This window comes from Bubalus kerabau, chromosome X (assembly GCF_029407905.1).
Source record: "Bubalus kerabau isolate K-KA32 ecotype Philippines breed swamp buffalo chromosome X, PCC_UOA_SB_1v2, whole genome shotgun sequence".
Taxonomy (NCBI): Eukaryota; Metazoa; Chordata; class Mammalia; order Artiodactyla; family Bovidae; genus Bubalus; species Bubalus kerabau.
This window is the reverse complement of record NC_073647.1, coordinates 43225126-43250509: the sequence shown is the minus strand read 5'-3', so window position 1 is coordinate 43250509 and position 25384 is coordinate 43225126. Positions and strand designations below refer to the sequence as shown.

General features: G+C 54.0%; 2 protein-coding genes and 1 pseudogene across 4 annotated transcripts; 2 read left to right on the top strand and 1 right to left on the bottom strand.

Annotated features, from left to right (window-relative positions):
* The first annotated feature begins 2123 nt into the window (after window positions 1-2123).
* Window positions 2124-3663, top strand: LOC129638965 (heat shock transcription factor, X-linked member 3-like; annotated as a pseudogene).
* A 1032-nt stretch (window positions 3664-4695) lies between these two features.
* Window positions 4696-19795, bottom strand: LOC129639967 (putative MAGE domain-containing protein MAGEA13P). Its single transcript, XM_055565260.1, has 4 exons — window positions 19082-19795; window positions 17619-17805; window positions 6620-6778; window positions 4696-4901 (listed from the first exon to the last, which is right to left on the bottom strand). Exons 1-4 carry the CDS (start codon window positions 19721-19723, stop codon window positions 4696-4698), a joined length of 1194 nt encoding a protein of 397 aa, XP_055421235.1. The 5' UTR covers window positions 19724-19795.
* Window positions 19796-22456: 2661 nt separating this feature from the next.
* On the top strand, window positions 22457-25051 carry LOC129639053 (melanoma-associated antigen 9-like). Of its 3 annotated transcripts, none has more exons than XM_055563912.1 (3): window positions 22457-22518; window positions 23267-23359; window positions 23709-25051. In XM_055563912.1, exon 3 carries the CDS (start codon window positions 23729-23731, stop codon window positions 24512-24514), a length of 786 nt encoding a protein of 261 aa, XP_055419887.1. In that variant the 5' UTR covers window positions 22457-22518; window positions 23267-23359; window positions 23709-23728; the 3' UTR covers window positions 24515-25051. The 3 variants fall into 3 exon arrangements, with proteins under 3 accessions (XP_055419887.1, XP_055419888.1, XP_055419889.1); XM_055563913.1 differs by lacking the exon at window positions 22457-22518 and adding an exon at window positions 22716-22837; XM_055563914.1 differs by lacking the exon at window positions 22457-22518 and having other exon boundaries at window positions 23166-23359.
* Window positions 25052-25384: the final 333 nt, after the last annotated feature.

Below are 25384 nucleotides of genomic sequence, written 5' to 3'. Positions count from 1 at the left end.
GAGCTTGTGTGTGCACAGTGCAAGTGTCCTGAGCCAGAGCTGACAAAGACTCCTTGATGCCACGCAAACCCAGTGCCAGGGCCCGGGTGGTGCCTGGAGGAGGGGGACCAGAAAAGGCAGCTCCCTCAGGACCCGGGGGCAAGGAGGGACCCCGAATGGGGTGAGGATGGGAGCAGGAAAGGCCACCTAGCCAGGCTGCCACAGGTACCATAGTCTTTGGTCCCCTTCGGAGGAGCCACCAGGGGCCCCCACCAATGATCATAGCCTCCAGGTTCATGTCCCAGTCAGATGAACTGACCTGAAGGAATGCTCTGTCAGCCTGTTTAGGAGCACAAAGGCAAGGGAACAAGCACAGGTCAAGGCCTATGAGCTCCATTCTAGCCGCCAGACCTCAGACTGAAAGGCCCCTGGGAGAGCCTCTTCCACACCCTCTTAGCTCTCCCCTTTCAGACAGTAGGCTGTGCCCCTCACACAGGGCAAAGACCCTGCTGAGTGGCAAAATTAGAGGGACAGTCTCCCTAGGGGTACAGTGCTCTAGGGTCCTCACACATGGGCCTTTCCAAGGTGCCAGTCTGTCCCCTATATGGTGATGTTGAAGAACAGTGGCCCCCAAGGTCAGAGAACATGCATCTCCAAACCCACTGCCCTATTGCCCATGTGTGGTGAAGACAGGTGACTTTCCCTGGGGTTTCGTCCAGTCCCACACCCCGACTCTCATCCATTTTCAAATACAGGGAGACGGGGACTTCCTTTGGTCACATCTAGCTCAACAAGTTAGACATGTCCCTGGGAGTGAGTGTGTGTAAAGGAGGCCCCCTGAAAAGCACCTAACCTGTGAGCCAACTAAATAATTCTATGTACCTGCCATCTGGGTAAGGGAGAACTGGTCCACAGTGGTGGTGGGGACAGGGGCAGGGGCAAAGAAGACCAGAGCTGGCCTCACAGAAGACCAGTGAAATGCTTGTTTTCAACAGAACAAGCTGTACCTTGAGCCCCCAATCAAGTCCTTCAAAGGACAGGTACCCACGGAGACCTAAGTTGGACATGGCAGGCCAGGAACAGGGGTAGCAGAAGGCCATCCAACCCATTGACAAAAGGAAACAGGAATTTTGAGGTAGCCTCAGGGAGGCTGAATCCAAGGCTCTGAGAGGGGGACGAGAAAAGCACACACACACAGGTGTTCCCAAGTGAGCACTCTAGGGCCACGAGAGTGGTCTTTACGGGAAGAAATGGAAACTGAAGACAGCAGCCTGTGATCTCCAGCAGGATGACGTTTGGTGTGGGCAGAGCTCGGTGAGGCTGCAAGCTCAGCAGAGTGCCTGGCTGTGCGCTCTCACACTGTGTCATGAGTAGTCTGTGTCTCAGGTGTTTGGGGAACAGTCAAGTGGAATGTGAGGTTGCTCCCACTGTGCTCGAGCACAGCCCTACTCTGGGGAGAGCTCGACCTGGGGGGCAGGGGAGCAGGACAACAGGACTCTGACTTTTGGGCCATCTCAGCGGGACCTAGCAACCGGCAGCACCAGCCAGAAGAGACCAAGCCAGAAGAGGGGCAAGGCTGGGGCCGGGGGTGGAAATGTGGGACCACCAACTCAGGCTCGGCCAAAACAGCCCGTTACAGACCCCATTTTCTGGGAGGGGCACTTGCCAGGGGCCCATCGGACCCCTGGGGTCTCTCTCGGTGGTAGCCAAGCCAGGACTCGCCAGGACCTGGCCCTTCAGCAGAAGCCTGCCTATTGGTAGGGAGGGAGTGGAGCCAGGGGCACGTTTGTCAACCCATCCAGGGCCTGGTTCCCTGAAACAAGGGGCCTGGCCACAGATGGGAGCCTTTGCAGGCAACCTGAAATGTACTTTTCTGTACTTTCAGACAAGATACAAGCTGGGGATCACATCTCTGTCCCCATCCCCCACTCCCCCACACTGGGCCAGGGCTGCCTCTCCACATCACCTCTGTGACATCATGAAACAATTAAGGGAGCTGACCACTTAATTGGCTGCCTGGCCCAAGACACAGATTCTAGAATCTCCAGAGATTATTTATGGGGCACCCCGACCGTGGTCTGAGGCCCTTCTGCCCTGAGCATTCACTGCTTGGGTGGAGAATGCTCCTGAGCTAGACTAGCTCCATGGTTAGTGAGAGTTCCCACGAGGCACCGGCAGCCCTGCTGGCCCCATCAACTGATGAGGAGCCCACAGCAGGTGATCCCTGTGATTCCTCCCCAGATCCAAACGTGGATTCAAAGGAGGCTCTGGAGAAGCAGCATGACCAACCTGAGAGCCCCGATCCAGGCCTCCATGACAATCTGCCCCCACAGGGCCAGAACCCAGAAATGGCCAATGAGGAAGAGAACAATGCTGTCCTAGGGCTTTCCCAGGAAGCTCTAGTGGATCATGGAGGATGCGGCCTTCACCTCTGTGCACTGGAACAACGAGGGAGACACGGTGGGCATCAAGGCAGATCTCTTCCAGATGGAGGTCCTCCAGCACAGAGGCACAGACAGGATCTTCGAGACAAACAGTGTGAAGAGTTTCATCCATGAACTGAACCTCTATGGGTTCAGTAAAATCCACCCTCCGGGTTGCTCTGCAGGGAGGAAGAGGATGATGGTAATGTAGAAAGCCATTCCAGGGAGATTAGGCTAGGCTAGCCAAGTGCTGGATGGGTTTCATTTTCCAGGAGAACATTTTTCTTGTGAGAGGGTGGCTAATGAAAGAGGAGAAAGCAGGGCCTGTCGTGTTCCATGAACCCCCTTAGACAGGACCTGCAGGGGTGACTCCAGACCCTGAGGGGCCACTTAATGTCACGGAGGTCCAGTAACACCTCAAGCAAGGAGCGACATGCTAGGGCCTCATAACATGCCAGAAATGAAGAGACCTTATCTCCATACTTAGGCAAGGCCAGGACAGTGGTGGGGAGGAGAGTGGGGAGGAAGGGCTCCTCTCCCCAACCATGGTGAAAATGATTCATTTCCTTTCAGATCTATTGCACTCCAATTTTCAGAGAGACAAGCTTGTCCTCCTGCAGAACATCCAGAGGAAAGATGGCTCCAGAAAAACTGCTCAGCCCACCATCAGTTCAATAGGGACCCCAAAGAGAAAGAAGCGAGCAGTGGCAACCAGACACTCTCCTCAACTCCACCACAACCAGCGTTCCCAGGAGGCGGGCAAGAAAGTCCAGAAGAGAACCCCAACTGCTCACAGAACCCCAGCCGGCACTCATTTGTGCCCTCTTGCCTTTGGTCTACCGGCAGTGTAGCCGGGTGGGCCAGGGGAAACCATCTCCCCAGTGAGCAGGGCAGCCCCAGTGGAGAGGGTACATCCAGCAATGCCATGTCTGTACACCCAGCTACTGCTGGAAGGGACAGCCCAGGGGAACTGCCTGAGAGCCCCCCAGAGTACCCAGGTTATGAATCAGTGATGGCTTTGTACAACACCTGTTACTCCATCCTGACAGTGGCCCTTTCCGTCATGGCCCCAAACAAGGCCTCTGAGGCGGAGGAGGAGCAGGGAGAGTCCTCAGATTATGTGTGTCCTCTGTGAGCAGGTCAAGGACAAGCCCAATCCCTGAGCTCCCAGATTCCTAGGGAGACTCAAGAGCACTATCTTGTAATCAAAAATTGATTTCTGGCTCTAGTAAAGTAAAGCAAAACTCCACTGGACTAAATAAAGCATCGAACAAGAACTGCAAGTCTGTGTTCTTTCTATCTGTCCATGCTATTCACACACGGCACTGGGTGAGCCAGATGAAGCTGGAAGCCCATAGCCCAGGCAGGCTTCGGTCCTGTCCCTGTGGTCCTTTTTCACCTGAAGCAGCATTTCACATGCCCAGCCAAGGATCTGGTTCATAAGCCAAGCATTAAGGCGAGCCCAGGATGGGCTGGTCCCTGGGCCTTGCCTGCCACTCAACAGACAGCTCAGCTGGGCTCCTGATCTTGAGGGTGTCACCTCCCATGAGTCATTCACCCTAAAGTAAAAAGGGCTCCTTATGGGTCCCCCAATGATGCCACAAGTTTCTGATCAGCAGCTGAGTGTCTCCAGCTCCTGATTCAGAGGCCTCCCCAAGAGGGTCACCGGAAAACACAGTCATGCCACTGCCAAGGGCCTTGAAAACACATGACCCCAAACCCAAAGACAAGTACAAAGTTTCCACAAGGTGAACGCCAGCCCTTGTCGCTCTGCCCTCACAACTGTATTTAGGAGCCTGTCTTTGGACGTGCGGCCGCCAGGCACCATGTCCAACACACGTGCTTTGTGAGCCAAGGGACACTTTACAGCAGGACAAGGGTCACCTGCAAGGACAGACTGCTGCCTGTTTCTGGGCCTGCGGGCCTCTCTGCCTGCCGATGCTCACCCCAGCCCCCGGGCTCCCCCATCACCCTCTGGACACTGTTCCAAAATAGGGAGTTTGGACCAGAACACAGAGGGAAAAACACTAACCGGTTTCCTAACAACACATTTCTCTCAAGCACCCAGACCCAGCAGGGCCAAAACGACTGGTGATGCCATATTTTCATAAAGGTCAAAGTCCCAAAGACTCTCCCTGAGTCCAGAGCAGCACTGCATGAGGGGAGTCCCCGCCCCTGGCCTCACACCAAGTGGCCAGCCCACCCCAGGGCAGGACCGATTCAGACCCAACCAGATGGACATGCCTAGGGCGTGGCGGTGACTGGGCGGTGTCACCATGAGCTGATCTCTCCATCACCTTACTCTGGAGTGCTCAGTCTGGCAGGCCTCCCGCCCAAAGGGGATTAGGTGCTTGAGGATATCTACCTGGAAGACGTCTTTCCTGGCCCTCCCCGGGACAGGCTGCAGCAGCCAGCGGGGGTCGGCAAGCACAGTCAGGTACTTCTGTTGCAGGTTGGGTAGCAGGGCTTGATTCTCCAGCTCCTCCACCTCATTGGGTCCTAGGTTTTATGGGCACAGCAAAGTGTCCCCAACGTCCACAAGACCTGTGTGCAAAGACAGGACACAGAAGGAGAGCAAGGTGATTCAAAGTCATTCCTGCTAGAGACTAAGACCGTATCACAGAAGGGACCCGAGGTGAACTGGGTCCTCTGTCTGAGCCTTTCAGATGGTCTCACCTCAGCAAAGGGAATTTGGGACGAGGCCAATCGAGGGAGGGAGCAAAATGAAAGGGAGAGGCCTGGTGCTCCACGAACCCACCAGGCCACGGGCAGCTCTCAGTCTGCCCACTGCAGGCCGCAGGGACAGAGTAGGAGGGCCCCAGTGGGGAGCCTGTGGGCATCAGGTCCCCAAGTGACTCACCAGCAGAGAGGTGTTGCTGTGGGGCCTCACCCCTGGGGAGTCAGGGGACTTGCTCAGGCCCGGCTGCAAGCAGCGGGGGTGTGCAACCCAGGCTGGGTGCTGTGCGGCCTTCATGGTCTCTGCTGGGCAGACACACACACACACACACACATACATCCACAGACAAGTGCCACGTGCAGACCTGGACCCACCTTTGCCTCAGAGCACAACTGGGACTGAGGCCCAGAGTGTGGTCAGGCACCTCAGCTGCCATCTCCCAGCCCAGGGACCCTCGCTGTCCCAAGCCACAGCTGACAAAGACTCCTCAACTCCCGGGTCCCATCTCTGCCCATGCTCTGTAGATCCCACATCTGAATCAAGGGCTGCTGAGGGCAGACCCATGCTGACCTGTCTGGCCTCAGCCCTGGGGCCACCCTGGACCTCAGATGGCCCTGCCAGGAGTCTTCCCCTTGCCTTTGGGAGCCACCTTCCTCCCAGCCCTTCCTGCACCATGGCCTCCACTGTCAGCAGATGCCCCGGCCCCTGCCCAGAGCTAGAGAAAGAAGAAAGGAGAGCAGGAACTACTGGGGCAGGCACTCTCTGTGTCCTCGCCAGGGCCTGGGACAGCACCACACAAGGATCACAGAATTCAAACCTCAAATAACCTGCTAGGTTACTGTCACTCTGTTCTGCAACTGAGGAAGTGCTAAGAGATAGAGATAACGCATGAAGCAGGGGAGCTGACCACACACACCTCCATTCTCACTTCTTTCCTTGTACCTGGAAGGGGGGGGGTCCCTGTTCACTGGAGGTGGGTGAAGGCAGAAGAGCAGAGCAGCGGGCCTGAACCTCAGCAGGGTCTTAGCACCTGCAAGGGAGCCTCTGTTTCCACATCGATGTGAGGATGGGGACAAGGTCCCAGACGAATCCATTCCAGAGCCTCCTGGGCCTTTCCTTCCCCGAGCACAGCAGAGCCACAGTTCTCACAGGCCTATGAGGCCCCACGTGATCTGGCTTCTGCCCTGGCGGCCTTCTCTCCTCGCCCCTGGATTCACCCCTAGTAGCCATTAAGGCCATCCTTCCATCCTTGGAACATTCCAGTGTGTTCCTACCTCAGAACCTTTGTAGGGTGTGAGGAAAACATTGCATCCCCTCAAATCCAGGTGCTGGAGTCTCAATCCCGAGTACCTCAGTGTGACCTTACAGACAAAGGAAAGGTCTTCACAGAGCTGATGGAGGTCCAGTGAGCTCATTAGGATGGACCCTCCTCTAACAGGATGGCTGTCCCCATACAAAGGACACATTTAGAGACAGACAGGCACACAGGGGAACTGGGGTGAAGAGGAAGGTGCAACTCTTCAAGCCCAGACACACCCACCATGGCCAGCAATGCCCCCGGAAGTGATGGGGGAGAGATGGGACAGACTCTCTCCACAGCCCTCATGAGCATCAACATCAGCCGACACCTCGACCTTGGCTGCCGGCCTCCTGAACCCACACAGTTGTAGTGTGAGCCACCCAATCAATCCTGACGTGACTGCCGGCAAATGAAGACAGAAGGTCAGCCCTGTCTGTACATCTCTCAGCAGGGGCAAACGGGGAGTTGGGGGATGACTTCTTCACTCCCAGCATCTCAGGCACACTCCTCCATGTCTGCACACCTTCATGTGTCTGTTTTCACCTCCCAGTGTCAGGGGTCCCACAAGTTACTGACTCTTCCCTCCTGATGGAAGGGAAGGGAAAACTCATTGTGCCAATACAACCACTTGACGTGACCACACACTCACTGACTGAAGAACCATAGAGGAAGAGGCCTGGGGTACAGGGCACACACCGGAGGTGCTGGCACATGCCAGCAAATGCCCTTCTGCAAAGGCTCCCCAGTGTCCACTCCCCCAACCGCAGTCAAGCATGCCATGTCCTCCACACTGGCTGGCCCCGAGCATCATCATCCCGCTGAACCTTTACCTGCTGGGTGACAAAGGGTCACCCCTTCACTGGGTGAACATATCACAATGTTCCCTCCAACCTCACACCTCTTGTCCTGATACTGCACACAGGCACCGTAAGTTCGAGTATTCCTGGAAGCTATTTCAATACAGGATGGCTAGGAATAACTTGAATGTGTACAGAACTGGTTGGGAGCTCCTAAAATATGTTTCTCGAAATCCAAACTACTTTCTCCTGATTTAATCTCCCCTTAGCCAGATTCCCAATATGCCCATGGTCACTGTATAGCCACCCAATACAAGAGCAAGAGGGATGGAGGCAGCAGAATGGACACAGAGATGCCCTGAGCCAACTGTGGCTAAACAACCTTTCGTTGATTTTACAAACCAGATGACTGGCATATACCATAATGCTAGGGCCTCTTCCAGACCTGGAAATGCCAATGACTCTGAAGCTTAATCTTAAACTTCATTAGCTTCGCTGTTCATCTCTGTCTGGTCCAGAGACTTACAGAAGGGAAACCAAACACAGAAAAGACTTGTGACTAAGATAACAAGGCAGAAGGGAGGAGGGTATCTAACCAGAAGCAAGGATAAGGCAATCAGGACGAATTCCAGATAACCAGAATGCAAAAGTACCTGGGAGTGGGACTTCCCTGGTGGTCCAGTGGTTAAGACTCCTTGCTTCCACTGCAGGGAAATGGGTTCGATCCCTGGTCAGGGAACTAAGATTCCACATGCCTCACATCGGGGCCAAAAGAAATAAGTAAAATTTTAAAAGTCATCTACATTTACTGAGAGCTCAAAAAATAAAACAAAACAAAACAAAACAAAAAGTACCTGGGAGTGAGTGACTAGCACGTGACCTAAGGAATGGAAAGACAGCCTGAGCTGGGACAACACACAAGGACCCAATGTATGGAGCTGTCTTTCCTCCATGGCTGAGGTGAGAAATGTGGCATGATGTTGGGTAGACACTGAGTGGTAGGAAGAGGAAGCAGTTCAGGGAGGCGGGCTTCTTGAGCCAGCATCAGAGAAGACCCATGCTGAGCCAGCACAGAATCAAGTCAAACAACGCAGAAACCAAAAAGACAAAGACAAAGACAACCCTCTGAGTCTGTCAACACTGAATTCCCGGATGGTACAGTCATAGAAACTAATGTGTGCTGAGCTTGAAAGGACCTCCTATGTCCCATGTTCCAGGCCCCACCCTCTATGGGGACAGGGAGCAGGTCACAAGTGCTAGAGTCAGGACTGGCCCCTGGGGGTGGACTTCTGTCTCGCTACCATCCACACCCCACTCACTCTGCAGTGTACCACTCAGAGCCCGCCTTCCTCTTCTCGCAGGGAGAGGCATCCTAGCACTTCAGATGTTTCTACAGGGAGTGGTCCTGCGTCCAATGAGATTACTGACATACTTACCATGCTTACCCGCCTCGCACACACTGATGCCTGGGCAGGGCCTATCTCATCACCTGCCAAATCCAGAGTGGTACAGCAGAGTTGATGAGTGCCAAGTGACTCAAAGCCAATAGCCAGCACCTAGTAAGTGTCTCCTCTGGCACAGGCAGCTCTGGGGACAGTACCAAGGTAAGCAGGGTGGGGTCTTTATCCTCAGAGGGCTTGCAGTCTAGCTGGGGTAACAGTGCATGCACACACGCACGCACATGCACACACAAACAGAAACTATTCAAGGTAACTTTGCACCACAAGAATACTATAGAGAGAGTTCTGGAAGGTTCCATGTGAACGTGTGCACACACATACACAGAAACCGCCCAAACTAACCTTGTACACACACACACACACACACACACCAGAAACTGCTCAAGGTAACCTTGCACAAAAAGAGTACTATAGAGAGGGTTTTGGAATGTTGCACACAAACATACACACACATACACACACAAACCACCCAAAGTATCCTTTCACAAAAAGAGTACTACAGAGAGGCTTCTGGAAGTTGTGGGGAGGAAGGAACAGTCCTGAAGTCAGCCTCAGAGGCTTCAGGAGGACACAGGAAGCAAGGAGAGAGGGATCTGCCAAAGCAGCAGTGTGAAGGGCTGGGCACGCCGGGAGCAGGCTGTGGGAGTGGAGGCGAGTCCATGATCATCGGGGAGACGGGGGAAGTGCTGCTGCGAGGAAGGGAGGAAGGCCCGAGGTGGGGGTTGGAGCCCCGAGAAGCGTGGAGAACGACGGCTGAGCCTGGGCCCAGAACTGTTTTCATTGACCTCATTTGACAGACGGGCAAGATGAGGCCAGAGAGCTGCAGGCACTCGAACACCAAGTTGTGGGAGTCAGGGGTTGCCTTGGGGAAAGCTGTATTTTAGGATTTGTGCTTATGCTACCAGGGTGGCCTGGGTCGCAGGGGCCAAAGAGCGATTAGTAGTCTGCCTGTGTCATGTCAGCAAAGGCCCTGGGTTTAAGAGAGCTCAGGAAGTACTGGACGAGCAGGGTATTTCTCCAGACACTTCTTCTTAAGGATTCTATCTGAGACTCCTCTACTCTGAACTGCTGATTTTATGCCAGGGGGAACTGAGTGGGAGAGAGGTGGCTGGAAAAAAAGACTCTCATGCTTCATCAAAGGTGTGCAAGGAAGGCTCAGGCACAGGCCCTTCACGTGTACCTGCGGTGACCCAAACGCTCTGGGGATGTGACGGGAAGGCAACGCACTCTGGATCGGTACCCCAGACACACACTGAGCTCCATGGCCCCCAGCAACCATCCCTGGCATCCCTCCTCAGAGATTCCAGATTCTAGGAGCTGCGCCTTTCTGTCTGCCTGTCTGGGGCTTGTCAGCAAGTTCCCCATCTTCTCCACCCTTGTAGACCCAATGCCAGGCACCAAGGAGGTGCTCACACACCAGAGAGTGAGGGGATTAATGAAGGAAAGAAGGTGACTGGTGGCCACTGACAGAGCTATTGATGGGCCAGTGTCGCCAGACTGTCAGCGTCTGGAGGAGGGGGTGGTCCAGCACACTCTGGGCTTCCCAGGTGCCTGATGCTAAAGAAGCCCATTGACAAGTCCTGGGAACACACATCCCCTAGACTGTTCTCTTCACTGACTGACCACCAAAAGAACACCTCTGTGTTTGGATCCAGCCTCCCTGGTGTTCAGTCTCACCTTGCTTCCTCAGATGGTGCACATGCCACCCCCACCCCCATGGGAAAGTGGTCATCCTTCTTAATGAAGGGCTCGGGCAATGCCACCGAGCACACACTGTTCTCCTGCCATATTCCACAAAGGATACCTGACATTTCAACACACTGGCTACTCTAGCAACTGGGCTTTTGTCTCCTTGCTAAAGTGGGTTCCTCACCTTAGCCATGATGTTACCGAATTGAAACAGACAAAGACTGACAAGCAAAGCCCTACGGTCTGTCAAAGCAGCTGGTCTTCTGGACACACACCAGAGGAGTCCCAACAGAGTGCTAAAGACAGAACACTGTACCAACTCTGAACCTGGAGCACTCAACTCAGCAATGGACAGAAAGGGTGGAGGCCACTTACATGAAGGTATCTTTCTAGATGCCACATCATTAAGATTATCAAGAAAGCACATGGATGCTAGACACACCAACAGCTGTCCACAATTCTGAACCTTCACTTAGACATACAGTGTGGAGACAGGCCTCAGCCAGAGTCTGAAAGCAGATCACTTGTTTCTGTCAGAAATTCCCTTAGAAAAGTGTCCATTAGCTTACCTTGTGGCTCAGATGGTAAAGAATCTGCCTGCAATGCAGAAGACCCAGGTTTGATCCCTCGGTCAGGAAGATCCCCTAGAGAAAGGAATGGCTACCCATTCCAGTATTCTTGCCTGGGAAATTCCATGGACAGAGAAGCCTGGCAGATTACACTCAGTGGGGTTGCACAGAGTTGGACACAACTCATCGACTAACGCTTTCTGTATGATCCAGACTACAACCAAACCAAAGTGCAACTCTTCCTAACAAAGTGCAACAGCTTCTTAACCCAATTTGTATTCTTCAGAAAATATTTTACAGATGTTTCAGACACTCACAGTTGAGAAACAAATACTTTCTGTCTCCTTCATATCCCAGGTCAGTTTCCAGATTTGTATAGTTGAAGATGTTGCCCTTAATAGAAACGTTCATTCAACAATTTTATGACACAATCAGAGTAACAGTAAGAAGTCCCAACCAAAGGATGTGAAAGGTCAAAGGCAGTCTATGATCAGACCCTTGCTTTTCAAAATGCTATCCATGGACCAGACACTTAGGCATCAACTGGCATCTGGTCAGAAGCACAGAATCTCAGGTCCACCTCAGAACATGTGAATCAGAAGCCACATTTGACAAGATCACTGAGGGATCTGAATGCACACTGAAATCTCAGATCTAGGTCACTGGTTTTCAAACTGTGCTCTCTGGCACACTTTGGGGGCCTCTATGAGCAGTGGGCCAGGAAGAGATTAGGAAGAAGTGGGATGGGGAGCAGGCCTCGCTTCAGCTGAGCAGCCTGCCTCTGATCTGTTTGGGAGGCTGAACCCCACACCACCTGCCAGTTAGATATCCCATGGACACAAAGGTTGGAGAATCCCTGTTCTGGACCAACCATCTCATTTTCTACATGCACAACTGACAACTTCCAGATGGCATAAGGGAATTTCACCAAGGTCACATTAGAGTCCCTTGAACACTGTAGAGGATTCTGAAATTTACCAAGTCTGGGAATCAAGAAAAATCTTCATAGGCAGTGTGGCTGGACTAACCTCCCAACTGCAGAAGTAGAAGCAAAGACAGACCCTGAGCCCCAGTGGGAGACAACATGACGTCCAAGGCTGTGCCCTGGAAAAGCCCTGTGTCACGAGCATCATATTGTGCTACCTGGTTTTCAACAGAGGAGAGACACCCAGAGATAGCAAGTGCCAAGGCTACACAGCAGGAGAAGAGCTGATGTCCAAACCCAGGTCCCTGGATCCAAAAGCCCAGGCTCTGGATTATGTCATTCACATCATGAGCACAAATAGGCAGCCCCTCTGTGTGCCCTATGCACTGGCCCAGCCTATGAGCTACATGGACACACATCCACTCAAAAAAGGAGCCATCCACCCTCACGGATCCATGGGATACAAACAATGGGCTTCTGTGCCAATGCCTGGGCTCCTGGTATAGGCTCAAGGCACGGAACATGCAAATTCAGTTGCTATATCTTTGTGGTAATGAGAGTTAAGAATCCATTTTAATATCCGTTGCTATGTATCTGACATCTCCATGCCTTGGGAAAGTTAGAAGGATTAAGAAGGCAGAAATGGTCAGAGGAGGAAAAGGAAATGAAATATTTTACTATCTATTACATATTAGGTTTAGCACCTCATTTTTATATTCACACCCTCCAAGCACTGCCTGGAGCTTTCTGCCATGGAAGCTCTTATTGCTAACCACTTTTAACTAAAACTGAAGCTGCAAAAAAAAAAGACCATCCAATCAAAAAATGGTCAGTACACCTGAATAGACATTTCTCCAAAGACACAAATGGCCAAAAGGCACATGAAAAGATGCTCAATGTTCTTAATTATCAGATAAATGCAAATAAAAACTCCAATGAAGTATCATCTTACACTGGAAAGAATGGCCATCATCAAAAAACCTACAAAGACTAAATGCTGGAGAGGGTGCATAGAAAAGGGAACCCTTGTACACTGTTGGTTGAAAAGTAAATTGGTACACTCAATGTGAAGAACAGTATGGAGGTTCCTCAAACAACTATAAACAGAACTACCATATGATCCAGCAATCCCACTCTTGAATATATACCAGGAAAAGACAAAAACTCTAGTTTGAGAAGATACATGCATCCCAATGTTCATTGCAGCACTATTTATAATAGCCAAGATATGGTAGCAATGTAAATGTCCATCAACAGATAAACGGACAAAGAAGACATGGTATACACACACACACACACACACACACACACACACACACACACACACAGGAATACTACTCAGCCATGAAAAATAATGAAGTAATACCTTTTGCAGAAACATGAGTGGACCTAGAAATTATCATACCAAGTGGAGTATGTCAGAAAGAGAAAGACAAATGTCCTATGATATTAATTATATGTGGAATCTAAAAAGATGATACAAATGAAATTATTTGCAAAGCAGAAACAGACTCAGAGAATAAACTTTTGGTTACCAAAACAGAAAACAAGGGAAGGGATTAATTAGGAGTTTGGGATTAACAGATACACTCTACTATGTATGAAATAGTAGTACTGTGGTGCTGGAGAAGAGTCTTGAGAGTCCCGTGGACAGCAAGGAGACCAAGTCAGTCAGTTCTACAGAAATCAACCCTGAATATCCATTGGAAGGACTGATGCTAAAGTTGAAGCTCCAATATTTTGGCCACCTGATGTGAAGAGCCAATTTACTGGAAAAGACCTTGATGCTGGGAAGGACTGAAGACAGAAGGAGAAGAGGGTGCTAGAGGATGAGGTGATTGGATGGCATCACCGACTCAGTGAACATGAGTTTGAGCAAACTCTGGGGGAGAATGAAAGACAGGGAAGCCTGGTGTGCTGCAGTCCATGGGGTCACAAAGTCATATACAACTGAGAAACAGAACAACAATGTATAAAATACATAATTATTGTCCTACTGTATAGAACAGGGAACTATACTCAATATATACAATAACCTATAATGGAAAATAATCTGCAAGTATTTATATAGTGAATCACCTTGCTGTACACCAGAAACGATGGGCACAACATTGTTAATCAACTATGTGAAAGTGAGTGAAAGTCACTCAGTCATGTCCAACTCTTTGTGACGCCATGAACTCTACAGTATACAGTTCATGGAATTCTCCAGGCCAGAACACTGGAGTGGGTAGCTTTTCCCTTCTCCAGGGGATCTTTCCAACCCAGGAATCGAACTGGGGTCTCCTGTGTTGAGGGTGGATTCTTTACCAACTGAGCTATGAGGAAAGCCTTAGGTAGACTTCAGTTTAAAAAAAAAAAAAAGTGAAGCTGGAAGAGCTGGCCAGCAGATGGCACAATGAGCAAGCAGCACATTACTGTCAAACTCTAGTTTCATTTCAGATGCGAAGCTGGCCCCTTTCCTAAAGCCTCCTCCAAGTGCCATTTGGGAACACTAGGTGGGCAATACAACAGGCCAAGGCCAGCCTCCCATCTCATCTTGTCTTCACTGCCTGCACTACTCCTTCAAAGGCAGTAAGCGAGGGGCCCACACTGCCAAACTCCTCCTGGCGCTTGAAGCTGCCACAGCTCAGGCCACTGGGGAGCTGGTCTGGGCAAACCTGCACCACGTCTTCCTTCTCTGCACAATGCATCAGCAGCAGCCACTCTGCTCAGCCTGGGGGACACTGGGTGCCACGGGGGCAAATCAACCTTCTGCCTGGAGTCAGGAGAACCTGGGCCCAACGCCCTCACCTCTGTGTGTGTTCAGTCGCTAAGTTGTGTCCGACTTTTTGTGGCCCCATGGACTGCAGCACGCCAGGCTTCCCTGTCCTTCACCATCTCCCAGAGTTTGGTAAAATTCACGTCCATTGAGTTGGTGATGCTATCTAACCGTTTCATCCAGTATCCAGGCAATAACTCTCAAGACATCTCTCTAAACCTCTTTCTGGAGTCAGTAACAACAATTGGAAACCTCCACACAAGCCAGGAGAAGTCAGCCTGCAGAAGACGGTGCCCGTGTCCAGTTCAGCGAGGACAGGCAGCAGCTGCCAGAGCCACTCATCCTGGAAAGAGCCATGCTGGTTATTGCCTGACTCACCTGTGTGCCCCTCTTGTCTACCTGCAGCCTGACCCTGTCTATGGGAGGCACACAAAGTTTTGTCCAATCACTGACTAACCAAATGACTGAATCAATGGATTCTTCTCAGGGAGAGAAGCAATGGCTTTCCTTTTAAACTGCAAGTGAGGGCACTGATCAGCTGTATGCAGGGTATAGGGCAGATGCCTTAGAGTCGCCTCTGAGTTGGACCCAGTCTAGTAACCCAGACCCTTTCCCATAACCTTGATCCAGCTACAGAGCTGAGCTCAGTTCCCTCCATGGGTCTGACCCTTCTGGGGGCCCTTCCCCCATTTCCCATCCAAGGAGACCCTCTCTCCTACAAGTCCCAGTCCAGACGGCTCTCCCAACTAAAAAGCCTTCCATGGTCTCTTGATGTGAGTCAGTATTTGGTTCCCCACTCTACACACTCCCCAACTTCTGCCTCGTTTCAGGCTCTGCACTTCACAGGTCTGCCTGGAAGATGCACTCCAGTCTCCCAACACCCCAGCCCTGAGTGATACAGGGGTGAGTGGAGACCTGATGCCCTGCACAGTGGAGGAGCCTCTTGCAGGACAGGTGTCTGTGGACTTGAATGCACTTTGCCTTGTGAGGTCTGGCACCCAGACCTGCCCTCTCCCATCAGGCTGGGCTTACACCGGAGCTAGCAGATGACCAGGTGGCCAGCACACTGGAAACAGTTCTCCTGCCCAACCCAGCAGTTGTCTCATGCGAAAGACACCAAGAGCCCCTCCCACCAGGCTGCGTGCAGGGCAGAGCATGGAGCCACCCAGGCAAAGCACTTGGCGTTCTGTGTGTACACACAGCCACCGCTCAGGCACCAATTCCTCTTGTCAGTTCTCCTGTTCGGTCAATATCTATCACGAGCCTCAGGCACTGTGAGGGCCCGACCACCAGGGCCCACTGTGGACACCTCCAATGCCTGTCTGTGCGCTGCACCTCCCGACGGGCTGGCAGGAACTGTCAGGTCAACACTGCAGGTGAAGGGATGCCCTGCCCACCTCTGCCTGCTCCCTGTCCCCTTGGTGGTGAGTCCCCAGCCAGCCTCCGGCACCAACTCCCCCCCACCCCACCCCCGGGAATAGCCTCACGAAGGACCTATCCCGAGGAGGCTGGCTCTGGAGTGGTCCGAGGAGAGGTGGAGAGATGGGGCCTTGGTACAGGGTTGACATCCCCTGCCCCACGGGTTATGAGGACCCATCCTGTGCACTCAGCCCTGGGCTCAAGGCCACAGCCCAGCTGCTAGAACTTTCACTGGGCTGGCAGTGGGAGAGGAATTCCCTGGCAAGTGAGAAGATCCAGGAGTGTGGGACAAGGGGGAAATAGAGGGAAGTGACTTCTTTGTTCTGCTGTCCACAAGGGGCTGAGCAGCTCAGGGTGAAGAACAGTGAGAACTGGGGGCGGGAGAGCCGGAGTCTCCCCGGTATCTGACAAAGCTTCAGGCAGTGGACAAACATCAGCCCAGGATTCAACAGGATTGGCTGAACTTCAAAGACACTGAACGTTCCGCTAAGGCAAGCCTGACCCGCTGGCATCGGAGGTCCTCTTGGGAAAACCTGCATCCCTGACATGAAGGCCAGGGAGACTGGGAGGCAGGCCCCTGAAGACCAGGACTACTCAGACGTCTCTGAACTTCTGAACCTGCAGCAGCAGCCCATCCCCCCACCGGATAAAGAGTTGGTGCCCTCCCACCCCCACCCCCAAGGGAGCAAACGGGACTGGAGCCCTCCCTCCCAGGAAGCAGGGGAGCTTGCCACCCCGAGTTGTGGCAGGACCCACAGCACTACCAGCAGGAGAACCAAGGAACCATGAGAAGAGGTGGTCACCTACTGCTCGGCCACCAAGCAGAGTGAAGTCACCACACAACACAGGCCAGGCTCGCCGGGCCTCATGATGGAGGAGACGGACGACATGCCCCACTCCCTGTCCCCACTGCCCGGGGATTGCAGCAGAGTTTGCAGGGTCGCACTGAGTGGCCAGGAGCCAGGGGCTATGATGAGGGCTGCCGCCACCCAGAAGACCGGACCCACAGAGCGGGGCAGGTGGTCAGTACAACACGGCCTCCTTGGGGCTCAATGGATGGGCAACGGATTAAGGTAGGCTCCACAATGACACTGAGGCCAAGGGCAGCCACCCCAGTAAACAGGTCAAGATTCCTCATCCAGGTTCGGCCCCCAAGCCAATTCTCAGATCTGGAACCGAGGAACAGGGATAGGGTGGGCCTCCGGGGGAAGGATGCTGCAGCACCACAGCAGACAAACAAGGGAATGACCCCAGCCCTTCAGGGACCTCAGGCTCTTGGTCAGTGACCCCATGTAGGGAGGTGGGACCTTCAGAGGGGTGGATGTTGCCAGACACAGGGTCAACTTGACACTGACGTGACAGACTGGTTAACTCTGACTCTGCAGTCACTTTGGGAGGACCCCCTGGGCTGGGCTTTCTGAGCAGAGGGGGTCAAGGGGCAAGGGACACAAGGTCAGTCCCGAGAAATCATCAGTCGGTCTTGATTTTTTGTGTTTCAGATTTTCTGTCTTCTGTTTGCAGGCTAGCGACAGACTCAGTATTCGCCTCGTCTTGGAGCAGTAAGTGCCCCAGTGGTAAGTGCCCCACTGGGGACTGCAGTCCATCCCCAGGCTTTGTACCTGGGGCGAGCAGTCCCTGAGGAGACACTGCCCTGGCGTCCAGCACTCTGCCTGTGAGAGAGGGCTCCTTCACGTCCGTGTCAGTCCCTTGGTTCCTGCCTAGCTTCAGTTCCAGGCCTTGGACTCCCACAGGACAAGCCCAGGTGTAGCCGTAGCTCTGGGACATCAACCAGCCTTCCTTCTGGGACTAGACAAAAGCCTTGGGTGGGGGGTGCGCAGTCCAGACTTGTGCACAGCAGCCACAGCCTGGGAGGAAGAGGGGGGCAAAGGCAGGCTGCAAGAAGACGCAGGGCGCCCCAGAACTCCCAGATGAGAGCACCTGACACTCGGGCGGATGGAGAAAGGATGTTATGGTCCTGCCTGGAAGGAGGACAGTAGGTGGTCAGGACAAGAGGAGCCAGTGGTCCAGGGGCAGAACTGCATGAGAAAGTGTTGGGTCCTGGATGAGCTCTGAGCAGAGTGCAGGGCCAGCACAGCCACCCAGAGTGCTGGGCGACAAGGGAGGAGACCTAGGACCACCGGAAGCCCCACCAGGGCACCATGGACACGTTGGGGCTGAAACAGGAGAGGGCTCGGCTGTGCTTTCCATCCGGGGCAGATGAGGACAGATGTGCATGCAGGGTGACACAGAACCATGGTATGTGAAACACCAGTGGGAGGAGGAGAGACAGGAGGGGTTCAGGCTGGTGGGGGCGCCTAGGCTGACAGCACCGGCCCCGGGCCATGCAGTCTGAGCTCAGATAGTAGCATCGGGGACAGGAAGAGGAGCATTTACTCTGATCAGGCAGTTGGGAGGCAGGGACACAGCAGGGAGGGTGGCAGTCAGGAGCAGAGTTAGGTGGCTGTCCTGGGTGGGCTGAGCCCCCAGACGAGAGGAAGAGGTTCGGGCCCTGTGGGGCGGGTTGTCTTGGGGGCCCGGATCTGGGTTCTCAGGTTGGTCCCACCACTTCTCCAAAGCCTCCTCTGAATCCACATTTGGATCTGGGTGACATCAGGGGGGTGCCCTGCTGTGGGCTCTCCATCAGTGGATGGGGCGAGCAGGGCTGCACATGGCTTGTTGGAACTCTGACTATCCATGGAGCCAGTCTAGTTCAGGAGCATTCTCTACCCAAGCAGTGAATGGTCAGGGCAGAAGGGCCTCAGAGCAGGGTGGTAGTGCCCAATAAATACTGTCTGGAGATTCTAGAATCTGGATCTTGGGCCAGGCAGCCAGTTAAGTGGTCCGCTTCCTTACTTGTCTCATGATGTCACACTGGTGATGTGGAGAGGCAGCCCTGGCCCAGTGTGGGGGAGGGGGTCTGGGGACAGAGATGTGATCCCCAGCTTGTCTCTTGTCTGAAAGTACAGAAAAGTATGTTTCAGGTTGCCTGCAAAGGCTCCCATCTGCTGCCATGCACCTTGTTTCAGGGGGCCAGGCCCTAGATGGGTTGACAAACACGCCTCTGGCTCCACCCCTACCCTACCAAATACCAAGGCTCCAGGTATTCCTCTTGCACCCACACTTGGGTCAGAAGCTCCCTGGGCTCCCCAAAGACACAGTACGCACTCCCAACATACACCCCCATCCTGCTGAGTGCTCCCAAGACTGCCTCCTCAGGGGCCAGGTCTTCATTCTGCATGATCAGGCTGAGGACCAGCACCAGGAGGCTGGCCTTGGGCAGGCTCTGCCCACTGCTCAGCATCTCATCACAGGTGAGGCCCAGGGTGGGGACCATGATGTAGGTGTGCTCCCCGGGGTCCAACTCCTTCACCTCCACATCAACGACCACCTGTAGGTACTCTGAGGCTTGACTGAAGACCACCGGGAAGTGCTCCTGGTTATCCTTGAGGACCTTCTTCAGCATTTCCGCTTGGGAGGTCAGCTGTTTGGCCAGATACTTGAGGAGAAAGAACTTCATCAGGTTAGCCACCATCTTATTCACAGCTTCCTGGGGCAAGGCCTCTGCAAGGGCGGAGCAGGAGACTGTGGGGGAGGAGGCTGAGGGGGATGCAGCCTCCCCCGCCTCAGCCCCAAAGAGCTGCGCCTCCACAGGGCCTTGGGCCTTGCCTGGGTCCTGAAGGTCTTCCTCAAGCTTGCTCAGCTCAACCATCTCGACCATGAGCATGATGCCTGCGATCAAACCACAGAGTGAGGCATGGGGCCAAATGGGGACAGATGAGGACCATGGGCCTGGATGGTGGATAGAGGGGCTGTGAATGGCCTCACCTAAGAACCGCACCCTGGGCAGCCACAGGCCACTTGCAGGTCTCCTCTTGGAAGGTGCTCTCAGACCTCACAGGGGCATGCCTCTGGAATGGCCAGTTCCCTGGCTACCTGAAGGAGGAAGTGAGGTGGCTCCCTAGGGTGTGGTCAACACAGCCCGAGATTTCTGGGACTGACAAGGTAAGGGGATTAGGCCCTTGTGGGGCCCCCTCTGTTCTGGGATGGGGAGCCCTTGGTGTACACTCAGGGCACCCGCCTCACCTTGACTCCTGGCACTGCCTGGACCTCCTCTGCTCTCCAAACTCAGGACCTGGGCCTCAGATGTCTGCCTTCGCCTCCTGGTTCCTGCAGCTCCTGTGAGAGAAATGGAGGGGGCACCTCGGTGGTATCCTGTGGCACAGCCCTGAGCATTCTCTGACGGTACAAGGGGTGGACTCTGTGAGGTCCTCTCAGTTGTGTGGTGGGAGGTCCCCTCAGGGCTTCCTTTTAGTGCTCACCTTTGCCCTGGCACAATCTGGTCCTTCCCCTCTGGGGGCCTTCAGGAAAACTCAGAACAAGACCTGAGACTGAACAGAAAGCACTGAGGGGCCCCACATGTGGCAGCACCTGCCCAGGGTCTCCTGCAGCTTCTAGGCTGGGGAGATGCTCGGTCCTCAGCTCCTCCTCACGTCCTGCCTGGCCTCCCAGCACTGACCACAGGGGCGGGGGTCTGCTCAGTCCTCCATTGGGGTTGGGGAGTCCAGCCTCTGCTAACCTGAAGCCTCCGCCCTCTGCCTGAAAAACCTCACCTCCCGAGGTCCCTAAGCCAGAGGTCAAGAAACTGCTCACCCCACTCTGGGCCCTCCAAGACCCTCTTGCAAGGTCCAAGATCCCTCCCTGTTGGAGTCTAAGCACCTCAGTCCTTCCTTGCATGGAGCCTAGACTCCAGACAAGACCTGGAAGTGTACTGTCTGCCATTTGGAGGTTCCGCTATCAGCAGGTCCCCAGTCTCTCTGACAGGGACGTCAGGCAATGCGGCACGAGGTTGTCCTGCCCGGGGACTACCAGGGTTGCCTCTGGTCTGAGATCTGCCTACCCTCAGCCCTCCCTCAGGGTCCTCACCTTGACTTTTGGTAGGACCTGGGCTCTGTCCTCTCCCCACCGTAGTCCCTGCTTCTCACACCAGGTCCCCAGTCTCACAGAACTGGATGTCAGGAAATCAGGACAGACCTAGTGTGCTCTTCTCACCCTGAGGGCTCCCAGGGCCGATGGCAGGGACAGGGATCTGTGGGATTCCATCAGCCTTACCTTGGGATCCCTAGAATCTCCACTTGAGGTCCCTTCAGTCTTCCCTCAGGGACCTCACCTTATCTCCAGGTACGACTTCAGATTCTTTCCTCTCCCCTCCCCTACTAACGCCCCAACCCTCATACCAGGACCCCAGTCTTTCTGAGATTTGGGTATCAGTAAGTCTGCTCTCTATACTAGGACACCAGTCTGAAATCTGGATTTAAGAAGTCAGACCCCTGTACTAGGTTCCCCAGTCTCTCTGAGACCCAGATGTCAGGAAATGCAGCATGTGCTCATCAGCCCTATGTCCTCCCAGAGCCCACTCTGCTCTTGGGTCCAGGGTCCCCTAAGTCCTCCCTCAGAGTCCTCACCTTGACTCTCAAAAGAACTAAGATCTTTCCTTCTGCCCATCTGAGGCCCTGCCCCTTCTGCTGCTGCTGCTGCTGCTAAGTCACTTCAGTCGTGTCCGACCCTGTTGGACCCCATAGACGGCAGCCCACCAGGCTCCCCCGTCCCTGGCATTCTCCAGGCAAGAACACTGGAGTGGGTTGCCATTTCCTTCTCCAATGCATGTGAAAGTGAAAAGTGAAAGTGAAGTAGCTCAGTCGTGTCCAACTCTTAGCGACCCCATGGACTGCAGCTTACCAAGCTAATGTCTCTGAGAAACAGATGCGGAAGTCAGAACAGGCTGCCAAGTGCTCATCCTACCACCAGGGCGGCCCAGGGCTGACAGCAGGGTCAGGGGTCTGTGGGGTTCCTTATATCCTCCCTCAGGGACCTCATCTTGATCTCTGGCAGATCTGGGGATGCCCCTTGTGTTGACCAGAGGCGGGACTCTCACTTCAAGGCTCAGGGAGCACAGAGGGTGGATGAGCACATGCTGCATTTCCTGACATCTGGGTCTCAGACAAACTGGGGATCTGGGAAAGGGCGTGTAGCCTCAGGTGAGCCGAAGGAAGAAGCCCAACTCCTCCAGGGTTTCAATTTGAGGACCCTGAGGGGCGACTGAGGGGACCCTGGACCCCAATCAGAGGAGACCTCAGAGAAGCCTGTAGCTGCTGTTGGTCCTTGGCGTCCCTGGGATACGATGAGCCCAAAGTGCATGGCCGTACTTCCTGACATCCGGGTCTCTGACTGGGGACCTCGCATATGGGGCGGGGCCTCAGGGGGGCCGATTCCCAGGTCCTGCAGGGTTGAAGACCCTGAGGACCCTGAAGAGGGACTAGAGGACCCTGGACCCCTAATCAGAGGAGACCTCAGAGAAGCCCGTCTCTGTTGTCAGTCCAGGGCAACCGTGGGGGCAGGATGAGCGCAACAGGCATGTGCTGACCGCCTAACATCCGGGTCCTCAAGAGACCGGGGTCCTGGTATAAGGGGCGGGGCTTCAGTTGCGGAGAGACGAGAATCCAGGTCCTGCGCAGAGGAAAGGTGAGGTGCCTGCCGGAGGACTGGGGGGACCCTGAGTGAGGACCGACAGAACCCCACAGATCCCCACCCCTGTAGTTGGCCCTGGGAGACTTTGCGGTGAGAGCACACTCAGCCTGTCTGACTTCGTAACATGCGAGTCTTAGAGCGACTGGAGGCCTTGTGAAAGCGGCGAGGTCTCAAAATGGCGGACGGGACAGCCCCGGGTGCTGCCTGGAGTTCAGGCTCCATGCAAGGAAGGACTGAGGCGGTTAGACCCCAACAGGGAGGGCTCTTGACCCTTGCCAGAGGGTCTTGGAGGGCCCAGAGTGGGGTGAGCAGGGTGAGCAGTTTCTTGACCTCTGGCTTAGGGACCTCGGGAGGTGAGGTTTTACAGGCGGAGGCTTCAGGTTGGCAGAGGCTGGACTGAGCAGACCCCCTCCCCTGTGGTCAGTGCTGGGAGGCCAGGAAGAACATGAGGAGGAGCTGAACCGAGCAGCTCCCTAGCCTAGGACCCGTGCGAGGCCCTGGGCAGGTGCGGCCGCATATGGGGCCCCTCAGCGCTTTCTGTTCGGGCTTGTGTCTTGTTCTGAGTTTCCTTCTACTCCTCCAAAGGGGACAGTCCAGGCCATGCCAGGGGAAAGGTGAGCAATACAAGGGACCCACCACACAACTGGGTGTACCCACAGAGTCCACCCCCTCCTACCAGCACAGAAGGCCCAGAGCTGTGCCACAGTACAGCCCTTAGCTGTCACCTCCATTTCTCTCACAGGAGCTCCAGGAACCAGGAGGCGAAGCCAGAGGTCTGAAGCCTGTGTTCTGAGTTCAGAGAGCAGAGGAGGTCCAGGCAGTATCAGGAATCAAGGTGAGAGGGTGCCCTGAAGTGAACCAGAGGCTCCCTATCCCAGAACAGGGGGGGACCCCAGAAGGCCCCAATTCCTCCCACTTTGTTGGCCCCGGAAATCTCGGGCTGTGCTGACCACACCCTGGGGAGCCACCTCACTTCCTCTTTCGGGTATCCAGGGGACTGTCCTCCCAGGAGGAGCGCTCCTGTGAGGTCTGAGAGCACCCCTCAAGGGGAGACCTGTAAGTGGCCTGTGTCATACCATCCAGGATGCGTTTCTTAGTTGAGGCCGCTCACACCTCCTCTCTCCCCGAGGCCCTTGGTCCCCATCTGTACCTCTGCCTCACTTCCATGTCTTGTTCAACCTCAGGCATTGTGCTCGTGGTCAAGATGAGTGCGCTCAGCAAACCCGAGGAAGACCTTCAAGACCCAGGCGAGGCCCAGGGCCCTGAAGAGGCGCAGCCCTTGGGGGCTGAGGTGGGGGAGGCTGCATCCGACTTGGCCTCTTACCACCCAGCATCCTCCTCCACTCCTGTGGAGGCCTTGCCCCAAGAAATTCTGAATGAGATGAAGGCTAACCTTTTGAAGTTCCTGCTCCTCAAGTATCGAACCAAGAAGCTGACCTCCCCAGCAGAAATGCTGAATAAGGTCTTCAGGGATAACCAGGAGTACTTCCCGGTGGTCTTCAGTCAAGCCTTAGAGTGCCTGCAGATGGTCTTTGGTGTGGAGGTGAAGAAGGTGGATCCCACAGAGCACATCTACGTCTTGGTCCCCATCCTGGGCCTCACCTGTGATGACAGGCTGAGCGATGGGCAGGGCCTGCCCAAGGCCGGCTTCCTGGCGCTGGTCCTCAGCCTGATCATGAGGAATGGAGACCCCGCCCCTGCGGAGGTGATCTGGGGATTACTCAGCAGGATGGGGGTGTATGTTGGGAGGGAGCACTTCATCTTTGGGGAGCCCAGTGAGCTGCTGACCCAAGTGTGGGTGTGGGAGAGGTACCTGGAGTACCGGCAGGTGCCTGACAGTGACCCTGCTCGCTATGAGTTCCTGTGGGGTCCCCGGGCCTATGAGGAGACCAGCAAACAGCAAGTCATGGCATTTGCGCTCAGGATCACACAAAGGGCTTTGAGGGCCTTCCCACTCCTGTCTGCAGAGGCTGCAAGGGAGGAGGAATAGGGGGCCTGGGCCAGAGCAGCAGCCAGCTTGATCCTTCCCTCTGTGATTGAAGAGGGAGTAGTCAGCCTTCAGTCAGAAGTGAAGGCCAGTTGGGAGAACCAATGTGTGTAGCGTCTTTGGTTGCTGCTCTCTATGATAACATGGGGATTCATCTCTGTTTTCTTTAGAAATTTTTCAAAGTTTGGTTTCAGAGAAGGTTAAAGAAACTTCAGTATCTTAGCTTTGTGAATGACACTGAACCCAGTGTATTTTTGGTTACCCAGTTCAAAAACAAGAGTTTTGCTGTTTTGTAAAAGAGATTGGGAAGTCTTCCATTTTGTTTTGTGGTCCTGAATAGAATACACTGGGATAGGAATTAGAACTGTTTTGAAAATGTGAACTTATGTAGCAATAGTACTGAATGGAGAAGATTTAGACAATAAAAGTAATTATAGTGAATTCATGCTTATGTCCTTCTTGTATGTCATTCACAATAGCTAAATTCTCTCAGTTTATTGAATTTTCCTTGGTTATTAAAGAAAGTAGCAGACACTCTGCGACCCCTGCTCACTGGTGCATTTATTCCAAAGCCGTGTCCAGATTCTCTGCTCCGTGAAAGGCCATGTTAGTGGTGGACACACTAGGAGAAGCAGGACACCCCTGCACTTACAGCGATGGTCTAGGAGCTGCAGTCACATGAGGTTTGTGTTGGGGGTGAGGGGAATCTCTGAAACGGATCATTGCTGTGAGGTGTCCTTTTGCTTCTTGGATAAACCCCAGAGAGATCTCTTTCTAGGGCAGGAAGGAAGGGGTCCTGGCTATTGTCCCATAGCTGTTGACCACAGGGATGAAATAGGTGTCTTCTACCCACCATCTGCTAGGAATCCTAGA